This window comes from Myotis davidii, unplaced genomic scaffold, assembly GCF_000327345.1.
Source record: "Myotis davidii unplaced genomic scaffold, ASM32734v1 scaffold185, whole genome shotgun sequence".
Lineage (NCBI taxonomy): Eukaryota > Metazoa > Chordata > Mammalia > Chiroptera > Vespertilionidae > Myotis > Myotis davidii.
This window is the reverse complement of record NW_006297811.1, coordinates 2144410-2155859: the sequence shown is the minus strand read 5'-3', so window position 1 is coordinate 2155859 and position 11450 is coordinate 2144410. Positions and strand designations below refer to the sequence as shown.

Here is an 11450-nt window from a genome sequence, read left to right as displayed (position 1 = left end):
TGTGTTAATCGACTGCTTACATTATTGGTAAGGTCAACAGTAGGCTATTAGTAGGTCAGGTTTGGGGATTCAAAAGGTATACATGGATTTTCAACTGGGCAGGGGGAGTGTTGGTGCCCCTAACCCTTACTAGTAACATTGTTCAAGGGTCAACTTTACTATTTGCTTGGGTCAAGATTTCTATTCAATTAATCTGATGTGTAATGAAAAATATAAAGTTCATAACACAATATAAACATGTTTTATAAATTCTATCTTACACTTAAAGACACATTTAAAGGAAGTGTAATACCTTTGCCCTTTTTCGAAGAAGTTTTGCCAGTCGTACTACATAAGGTTTAAACTCTCGTTGATGTATGCCTTGCCTTCTGACTTCCAAACCAGAATCATCTGAGGCTTCTGGAATAAAGGCCCATCGGTACCTATGTGTAGAAGAATGATACCCGTCAACATTAGGAACAGACTTGTGCCATCCAAGACACATAACATAGAGTAGAAAGATCAAATCCCCACCACTTTCACAGATTCAAATGCAGCTATGCCCTTGTAGCCCTCACCGTGGGCATGTGTCAACCTGAGCCTTTATCAGTAAATACAGATACTGTTAACTATCTCATAGAATTGTAACAAGTAAATAAATGTGTAAACTTGTAAAGTGTGCATCACTATTTTTTTTTTCATGAGCACAAAGGAAGTCCTTAACAAATGTTTCCATCCTCATTAATAGGGAACATTTGGCCAAGTGTATGGTGGAAATTTTGCCTAACTAAAGAGTAAGGGACAAAGGGCAAATAATTTAAGGACTTCTTTCATACCTCCCTTCGTATTTTTTATTTTTGACTTAATAAGTAAAATTAATACCTGACTCTGGAAAAAAGTCAAACAGTACAAAAGGGCATACCAAAGAAAGAGAGTCTGCCTCCACAGCAATATCGCTAGTCTCGTGTATCTATCTGGAGTTTATGCAGAAAAGAGCACATATTCTTACAGCCCTCCTCTTTAAAACAAGACAGGATTGCTTATTTCCATTGAATTATTTATCTTGGAAATGTTATCATATAAAATTCCATCCTTTAACAGTACTCAGTGGGAGGTGCTGATTTAACCAGTCTCCTAGATTTGTCCAGTTTCTTGCTTCTACAAAAAGTGTCATAATGGACACCCTTATATGACGTAGATTTTGTGCTCACCTGAGAGTGCAGTGGTCGGCTAAATTCCTGGGTGTGGTAGAATTACTGGTTTACTGAGGGATGTGTATTTAAATTTGTAAATATAATCTCTTTGGAGAGCAACTGACAGTATTTCAGTTTATACTTCCAATAAGAATAAGAATGTTTCTGTTGTTAATGGTAAAAAGACCATTCTGATGTTTATTTACAATTTTAATTGGAATTTCTCTTATGAGTATGTCTGGGCACCTTTTCCTACGTTGAGAAACCATTCCTTTTCTATGAACTACTAATCTCTTATTGGCCCATTTTTCTATTGGGCTATTGACTTTTACAATAAAGTGAGTTGGACTTTTATCATATACAGTGCAAATACCTCTTCCCAACTCAATGCTGCTTTTTAAACATGGTATCTTTTAGCCATACAGACTTAATTTTATTATGTAGTTAAATTATCAAATATTTTGAATGTCTGAAATACATGTTATGCTTAGAAAGATATTATTCTTCTAAGATTAAATCGCCATGTTATTCTGCTTTATATAGATTTTTTTAAAAAGACCTAGTACTTTTTAAAAAACTATAGTTACTACTAGAGCATATTTCATCCCTTTCTAGTAATTGCATTTTGACAAGAGGATAAACTCATTTTGGTTCTCATCATGGAAGCTAAAATGTCAACACCATAAGTATACTACTTAATGTTCTTCCTCAAGCCCTAAAGAGTATAGCTTCTATCACCTTTGTGAAGATAAGCATCCTAATTAATTTTGGCCACTTTCCTACAGTTCTACTTATTGTCCTTTTCTGAATTTCTTTGGGAGTAACATTATTTTAACAGATACCCAACCGCTGAAATTCATCAAGAAATAGATGTATATGGTTTTCAAATGCAAAAAAAAAATTAATTTACAAGTAGTTTATAGTTCTTACCAATACATTTAATAAAAAGTAAGCTTGTGAAATAGTTTTTGGAGATTTAAGAATGTTCAAATATAGAAAGATCCTGATATCTTTATTTTAATATTTTATTCCAGAAGAACAGCAATATATAGAAACATATTTGATCATGTGGATAAATTCTCAAATTATCTTAGCTCTATTTTGATGAAACTATCTTATATAGTTTGCCTATTAAAAATTTAAATGTTAGAAACCATAATTAAATATTGAGTGCTTACAAATAAGGCATTGTGAGAACTTACATCAATTTTCTCCCTATTCCCCTCTGCCATCTCTAGTACAGTTCACTCTCATCTGGAATAAAACAGCCTTCATTCCAGTCTTGCCCATCTCCAGTCTTTTCTTCAAACTACAGCCACAGTAAAATTTCTAAAATGCAAGCCTGACCTGATAACAGCACTTCATTCCTTAATATGCTTCAGAGGCTTCCCACTGTCCTTAGGGTAAAGTGCAAATTCTCTCATATAGTTTACAAGGCTATATAATTCATATAATTCATAATTCAGTCCCATTCCAGCCTCTTCTTTCAACGTTCTGCTCCAGCAATAGTAATCTTTCAACATTTCCAACACACCAAGTCCACTCCTTTCTAAGTCTTCACACATGCACCTCCCCTCAACCCTCACTCCTCACCACCTCAGTACAACACTGCCCTCATGGCCTGCCTGACCCTCAAAAGCAGGAGCGGTCACTGTGGTGTGGCCTCACAGCATCTTGGATCACATCTGCTTTCAAATCATCATGTGTTTATGTCTCTTTCACTGTATTTGAAGCTGATGAGTCATGTTCCCCACTGCTTCCAGGGGGCATTCAATTTGTTGACTGAATGGTCTGTTAATTTTAATATATCCATAGAAATAATTTACTTCCAATAAGTCTGTTCCCTCATCCCTCAAAAGAATTATACTTCAATAAAAATATTTCAACTTATACAAAAAACTTTTAAATTAGTCTTAGATATCAGTGACCAAAGCAAATGCATTTTCAGAATATCCATTTAAAACATCCTTGCTTTTACTTACATCTGAAACTGAGGAAGATTTTCAGAGGGCAATGCCAGGGCCAAATCCAAAAATTTGCAAGCAGAGAGATAGAGGTTTAACCACCGCTGGCTGTTATACGACGTAGAAAACCCATTGCCGCCTGTGTAGGTTGTCTCCAGACCAGCCACAGAGGGACCTGATGTCCTGTGAGCAGGAGACAGTGCTGTCAGCAGCTGGACCTGTTTACTAACAGGTAATTCCTGGAAAACCTCCAAGTGCCAACTCATATTTTTCATAATCATTTGAAAATGTACTTACTAAGCAAAGTTATGACTATAATTTAGCTGGTCTCAAACAAAATATTACCTTTTGTTCTTTAAATTTTATGAACATAAAAATAGTACAGAATTACTATGTTACACCCAAAAGTTTTAAAACCAAGAGACCTCTCTACAACTCAGTGTTGTTCTGCAAGGGATTGGGGAGGACTTTCTATAATAACAAGCAGTTATTAGTACGGGGAACTCTTTTATAAGCCGAGCACTGCAAAAGAATAAGATATACTCAAGACATAATGGTCTTAAAGGAAATTTTGAATTTATAAACTTATTTGTACAAAAATCCCTATATAAATAAAAATAAATTATATTTAGTCATACAATGAACTGCCTCTACTAAGAAGAATAAAATTATAAAACATTAAAGTGAGATCATCTGGAAGATCTGGACATATGAATAACTTAATGACAGGTTACCTCCTGTAATACATTTTGCTGCATGTGTTGTGGCCAAGATTTGACCTACCAAAACCAAAATGGCTCCTGTACCTGAAACACTATTATATAGCTTTAAACAAAATTTGTGTCTAGAGGCCAAAGGCCATGGATACTGATAGTTTAATCCAGTCTAAAGTACTCAAGGAATAAGTGAAAATATATCCAAATATGATAAAGTAGATAGTAACAGAGTAAACACAGGGTGTGGCAAAAGTGGGTTTACAACTGTGAGTGCAATATTCTTGTATTATTTATTATACAATTTTCCATATGAACAACTGTAAACCTACTTTTGCCCCCACCCTGTATATAAAGTACTTAGATAAAACAGTATCTGTACTCTCTTAGTTTTAAGTAACATTCTGGATGATTTTAGGATACTAAACATTGTCAAGAATGTATTGACATGAATTACATATTACCGTGAAATATCTTCATCAGCAGTGAGTTCCTGCTCCATCAGTAAAAATACCTGTACCTGAAGACCGGGGAATAAATGTTAAATGCTTTTTCAAATTGGAGATTTAATCCTTCTTGCAAGTTATCTTTAGGCTACATTTTCATTAATCTAAAAACAAATTTTAGGGGGAGGGGCAGGAAGAGATTAATAAGAACTTGTATGCATATATGCATAACCCATGGACACTGATAATAGTATGGTGAAGGCATGAGGAGGGGGTGGGGGTGGGGTTGAGGGGGTCAATTGGGGGGAAAAAGGGGACGTCTGTAATATCTTTCAACAATAAATAAAACCCCACACATTTTAGGAAACAACTTCAGGATCTTTATACTTAGTTTCTGAAAATAAAACTAGAAATTTACCACAGAGCCTTGTTAATCATTTGGCAGAGTTGAGATAAAGGTATGCTTTTGGTTTGGATGAATATGGAACAGAGTTACAGTTACTAAAAGAAAAATATTAAAACCAATTTCTTTGTGGGGAAATTGTAAATGCTGGGTTGTCAGAGCTGTGCATTCCTTTCTCTTTTTTTATTCATCTCCCTTTCCCCAACTCCCTCAGATGAGGGTGACAGGGTATGGTTTGGGGAGAGAAATGGATTAGTGTTGGGAGGGTCTCTCTGAAGCCAGCCTAACTAGAGCAAGTGCTGCATTTTAGAGTGAGTACGTGCCTTATGTCAGTCCATTTAAATACAGCTACACCACCTCTCATCGCTCTAGAGGTGCTGCCACAGGTGGGCACCAGGCCTGGCAGCTGTGACAAAGTTAAACATTTAATGTAGAAGAGATTGAATTAAACCAGATCAGACAAAGTAACTATTTACAAGTAGCTAATATTAATGCTGTATATTAGGAAGTTTAAGCCGTATGGAGAGGTAAATCTGACTTGTTTTACTATTTTCCAATGTTAAAATTGTCAGAAAAAGGTTTAACTAGAGTTCAAGTCTCTTTCAAAGTTACTTTTTATGTAGTAAGCATGCTGACACTACCCGCAGTGCTCTATGATTTATTATAAATTGATTGAACAAAAATGAACTCACAAGTTCTGTAATCATGGTAGGCCAGAGCGAGGTAAGATGTTGTGGAGACATTCTTAAAAGCAACACTCTGAAGAAGAGGAACACTTGAGAGTGAAGAGTTGGCACTTGGGGCAAACGGAGACTCTCCACTAATCTCTCTGAAAGAAATGCAGCAAATGGTCAATAACTAAATAACTAGAATCATCTTAATGTAAAACTTTTCTATATAATCTAGTCTAGTTTTGCTCAAACTTTCTGTGGTGAAGGACCAACTCTTTACAAGATTTCTAATATGCTGCAGGTTGATACTTTTGTAAACTATAATAAAAATGAATTATTAGAAAAATCATAAAGAAAAATATAAAAATACAAATGCCATTTTCTTATTAGAATCAACAGGTTCTGTCAAATTGTTAAAATGTTAAAATATGCTTACTGTAAATGTCTGTGTGGGTCCACTTTGAGTGGCCCTGATCTAGTCAACCTTTGAATAACAGCACAAACAGTGTGGGTGCTATATATGCAACTTCAGATAGAAGGAGTCAGGAAGGAGTCACTATCTTCTGAGAGAGAGAGAATTTCACTGAGGAGATGGCAACTGTCAAGCCAGCCCAGTCCCCAGGCCAGCTGCTGTGGCTGGTGGCTGCCAAGCACACTGACAGAGCAGCAAACAATTCTGCCCCAGGGCAAGTTCATCCCCCGGTGCATGAAGTGCACTGACATCCTTCATGAAGGTTTATCAAAACCTTATTTACTCCATACCCTGACCCTAGACTACAGACTTGAAATGTTACTTCCAGCCAAAATTTCCTGGCTCTGCCTGTATTCTGGTCCTCTGCTTAAAGGTATATAGACCCCTTATCCACAATTTAAAAATGCTAATGATGCCCACAGCAAAATAGTCTTGCACCTCATCCTCAAATATGAATCCCTAGGAAATGTAGGTCAAATAACAAAAGGAACTACTTTACAAACATTCTACAAACTCAGTGTTTGATTGCTTTTACATACTAGTGATATTTTTTATTGTTTCAATAGAATGAATTTCTAATTCTACAACATTTTTCATCTATCTATACTCGGTATATTTCATCTCATATTACAACTTAAGGAAAGTATTTTTTAAGAAGCAAAAAGCCCTCCAGTTTGGAAGGTAAATAAAATAGTTTCCACTATTTACCTTGTATATCTGGAAGATATTTCTGGTACTGGTCAATTTCACTGCTAAAAATAGCAAATGCTAATCTTTTGAGAAGCATAGCTCTCTGCTCAAGCTCCACATCCCGGTTTGCAAAGAGATTAAGCGAACTACTTTGAGCCACAGCCACACGAGCTGAAAACAAAAAGTGTGTGAGAGAGGTTGTGATATAGTCAGCCAGATCATTATTTGTTTTTAAAAATGGCTAGATCAAGAGTGGAAGGAACCTAGGGTAGAGAACTTGGGCTTCTCTCTCGGGCAGATACATACACGAGCCAGATTTGTGTAGGAACTGTGATGTGGAGAGACAGAAAATTTAGAACTAAGTTTCTGAAGGTAAGATTACTAACTGCCATTTTATAAACCCTTTAATATTTTATGCCATCTCCCTAATTTCTGGCCTGGCCTACCTTGCTCTCCTTTCTTATGTGTTGTCACTCATCCCCTGCTCACTCTTCTGTAACCACACTCTCTTGCTTGCTTTTCCTTGAACTCACCACGCTTATTCCCACCCAAGACCTTTATAATTTTTGTTCCTATTCCAGAAATACTCTGCCCTTAGGACATCTCATGGCTTCTTTAGTTTCACCTCAAATATGAGCTCTTAAGCTGTTACTTAAAATGTATTGCATTGTTTTATATCCTGCACAGCTTCTTACTTTTTCCTGAAAATAATCTTATTAATGTGACTAAGGTTAGCATAACGCTGGGCCCATTTTTGTCTTTTAATAAATATTTGTTGAATGGATGAATCTGAACCTTAAAACAATGCAGTGAAAAATAGAGAAGCGAGAATATGCTGCTCCTTTATTTTCTGGAGGGGGACTGTAGTTTGTGTTTAAGAACTTGTGCAGAATCATATAGACTCACCCAACTTCGCTGCTATTTAAGGTCATTAGCTTACTAACTTCCAAACTTAAAAAACACTTAGTAACTTCCAAACTTAAAAACATTTTTAAAGAGCCTTTTTCTTCAGATGAAATATTACAATATATAAATATATAAAACCAATCAAGATAGAGTAGAAAGGGGATAGAGAGTGATTCCAACCTATTTTGGCCCCTCTTTCTTCCTTCAGAGGAGTTAAACAGAGCCCCAGGATTTTGAATGACTTGTCCCATAGTTTGGCTCCAACTGCCTGCATTTCCCTGCCTCCCTACCTGGCACTCTTTCATTTCTTCAACAATTTCTTATTGGGTGCTTACTATGTGCTAGTTTCTACGCTGTGGTCTAAGGAAACAATTTACAGACACATGGTGAAATAGTTTTACTTATTAATTATCACTATGCTGTCCTCTTTGAATTTTAATATTATATTCCTATAGAGTACTAAGTATAACTTGACAGACAGCGAAGTATAACTAGTAGTGTCTAAAAAGAGCAAAGTAAATAAGAATAGATTATATACAGGAAAGACACTGCTTAGATTGTCATCCCATAATACTCACTCATCAAATCTCTAAATGTTGTCTTATCATGTGTCATCAGATTGTCCAGAATTGCTCTCCAACTAAAAAAGACAAGGATTAAGATATGTAATTAAGATTTTGTTGTTATTATTAAAAAGTGTTCTTTGCAGGATAGTAATTCATTTCAACAGACTTTATGAGATGCATTATCATGTTGAATAAAAGCTAGACCACGACTTACTGATTAACACAAGAGGCATCCATCTGAAAGAAACTGGGATCCATAAAGAGGTCAAAGGCTTCTTTTTTCCAGGCTCTCCGGGTATACTGATACCCACTAAGACTGCTGAGCAGCTGGACACAGGCTCGGTAACTAGGGGCATTATGTGCACTAGGAGGAAGGAAAACCACCTTAACCTATGTGTTATCATTTTAATCATCATAGTAAGCTATTCATTAATGTTCACAGTTACCTAAAACAATGATAGGAAACAGAAAGCACCATAAGATAAATTTTTTTATCATTATAATTCAAGGTAAAAATAATGTCATTTTGTAGTAATTCAAATAATGGCAATAAATGAATTAATTTGCTTTGAATAAGCTATGAATTAACTAATAAATTTACTTAAATAATAATAGTACCTGTGATTTCGGAGGTAGGGCACAACATAATGCATAATATTTACAAGTAAAGGAATAACTCGTTCTTTTTCATCACTATAGAAAACCATATCCAAAAGATGAGCCAAAACCTAAAAAAATAAAGTGAAGTATAATCTAAGAGCATTCAGAGGTGATTTTCATCTTTAAGAAAAAACCTAGAATACCTTAGAATTAGAAAAATCTAAAATAAGATCTACCTAAGCCATTTTTATATGAATAGTTTGATGCTATTTACTTTTTTTGTTCATTAGTACTATAGGATATATAAATATGGGCAAATTTTACTATTTCTAACCGAGATAGGGAAGTATAGAAAAAGAGAGGTCAAGGTACTTTTAATGTGAGTGAGTAAATAGTCAATTTAAGACTAGAAACTCAGCATTCTCTTTTCCTGACCCAATTAAAGGAGGCTTGGGGTAAAAACAACCAAATTAATTCAAATGCTCAAGTCCCAACTCTGTCAATTAATAGCTATTTGATTTGAATCATATTGTTCTAATCCTTGTGAGGCTCAGTATCCACATCTGAAAAGGGGGAACAAAAATGACCTGCAAGACTATATAACAGGATATAAAAAAGAGCATGTCAGAGGATGCATATAAAAATGTTTGGTATACTGTAAAATACTCTCTAGTGGCAAGCATTATTATATCATCTCTACCCCTCCCTACCCATACTATGATACAGAAGCACTTATCTTTTTATAAAAAGTACCCTTTTAAAAAATAGTATTTGGGAAGTTGAGCAAAATCTAAGGTTATTATCACTAATATTTAAAAAACTAAATAACCTGAATACAAATTCAAGCATTATGCTATACAACTTTATTCTATACAGTGATTTCTATAAGTACAAAATGATTATTCAAATTAAAAACTCTAAGAATTACTTGCTAATATTTGTGAAACTTTTTACTTGAAAGTTCATTTTTAAAAACTTAATAATATTTACCTCAGAAAGTAATGTCAGTGCGTGCACACTATATACAGAAGGAGCTATGTTTGAGGTTTCCAGTGCAGGTGATAACATATCTAAATAAGAGAAGATGCAGGTAAAGATAAAGTTAGATCTTTTCCCACTAAGAAAGCTACCTGCTAAATGTGAGGGAAAAGGGATGATTATGTGGTATTTCTAGTAATAGCTGCAATGATTTCTTAGTGAATATACACCTACACATATAAGCCTAAATGTTTGATATCAATACCTTCAACATCAGATTCCAGAGTGGTTCCGTCCACCGTTATTTTGGGAGAAGGCTTAACTTCAAGATTCCGGCGTAGCCATGTTGTCTGTTCCAAAGAAGAACCAGCAATTGCCCCAATTGCATCCACTATTTTATGAGTCACATCCTAAAGAAACAAGGAAAAACCACTATAAATATATGTACTTATATACAGGCACCTGAAACTTCACAGACAACATTATTTGGCCTTCCCATTTTAGTGTTGATGACACTGAGAAACAGAGTTTGGGCAGCAGTCCTCAATTCAGAATGCCTTACCTGAAGGTCTCTTTGGTCTTTTTTATTTTCCAAACTAGGGTTTTTCATAATAAACTCATTCAGAACCCTAAAGGAGCCAAAAACAAAACAAAATGGAAATATTTAAGAAAATGATGCAATCTAATTTCTCACAGTAAGCAAGTGACTTTGTGGCCTCAATTTCTGTTTTATATGTTTAATGATTATATATATTGTATCCTATGACCCAGCTGAAATACATAAGAATATGCCATGAAAAGATATGTCCAAGGATGTTTGTATAACAGCATTATTTGCAAAAGCCAAAAACTGGAAAGAAGAAAAATGTCCAACTCTCGAAAAATTCATCTGGAATAAAAAAAAGGCCCCGAATAGCTGCAGTAATCCTGAGAAACAAGAACAAAGTAGGTGGGATCTCAACACCTGATATCAAGCTGTATTACAAAGCCACTGTTCTCAAAACTGCCTGGTACTGGCACAAGAACAGACATATAGATCAATGGAATACAATAGAGAACCCAGAAATCGACCTGAACCAATATGCTCAATTAATATTTAACAAAGGAGGCAAGAACCTACAATGGAGTCAAGACAGTCTCTTCAATAAATGGTGTTGGGAAAATTGGACAGATACATGCAAAAAAATGAAACTAGACCACCAACTTAAACCAGACACAAAAATAAACTCAAAATGGGTAAAGAACTTAAATGTAAGACAGAAAACCATAAAAATACTAAAAGAATCCAAAGGCATAGGCCGAAGCAATTTCTTCACTGATATATGCTTCTAGGGCATTAGAAACTAAAGAGAAAATAAACAAATGGGACTACATCAAAATAAAAAGCTTCTGCAGAGCAAAAGAAACCATCAACAAAACAACAAGAAAGCCCACTGCATGGGAGAACGTATTTGCCAATGTTATCAACAATAAGGGTCTAATCTCCAACATTTACAGGAGCTCATACAACTTACCAAAAGGAAGATAAACAATCCAATCAAAAAATGGGCAAAAGACCTAAATAGACACTTTTCAAAAGAGGACATTCAGAAAGCCAAGAGACATATGAAAACATGCCCAAAGTCACTAATAATCCAAGAGATGCAAATCAAAACAACAATGAGATATCATCTCACACCTGTCAGAATGGCAATCAACAAATCAACAAACAACAAGTGCTGGAGAGGATCCAGAGAAAAAGGAACTCTCCTGCACTGCTGGTGGGAGTGCAGACTGGTGCAGCCACTATGGAAGACAGTATGGAGTTTCCTCAAAAAAGTTAAAAATGGAATTCCCATTTGACCCAGTGATCCCACTTCTAGGACTACA

General features: G+C 35.3%; 1 protein-coding gene across 7 annotated transcripts in view; it reads right to left on the bottom strand.

The window, feature by feature from the left end:
- Window positions 1-11450, bottom strand: part of DOPEY1 (dopey family member 1) — an 87343-nt gene that overhangs the window by 3401 nt on the left and 72492 nt on the right. For 6 of the 7 annotated variants that reach the window (XM_006773453.2, XM_006773456.2, XM_006773455.2 and 3 more), the window contains 11 exons: window positions 10144-10210; window positions 9847-9991; window positions 9594-9673; window positions 8622-8731; window positions 8218-8367; window positions 8016-8077; window positions 6550-6702; window positions 5391-5527; window positions 4314-4369; window positions 3155-3319; window positions 293-422 (listed from right to left, as the gene is read on the bottom strand). In XM_006773453.2, coding sequence (XP_006773516.1) covers window positions 293-422; window positions 3155-3319; window positions 4314-4369; window positions 5391-5527; window positions 6550-6702; window positions 8016-8077; window positions 8218-8367; window positions 8622-8731; window positions 9594-9673; window positions 9847-9991; window positions 10144-10210 — 1255 coding nt within the window. Of the gene's footprint in view, window positions 1-292; window positions 423-3154; window positions 3320-4313; window positions 4370-4586; window positions 5105-5390; window positions 5528-6549; window positions 6703-8015; window positions 8078-8217; window positions 8368-8621; window positions 8732-9593; window positions 9674-9846; window positions 9992-10143; window positions 10211-11450 lie in introns of those variants that run through there. The other variant, XM_006773458.2, reaches the window with a different exon arrangement.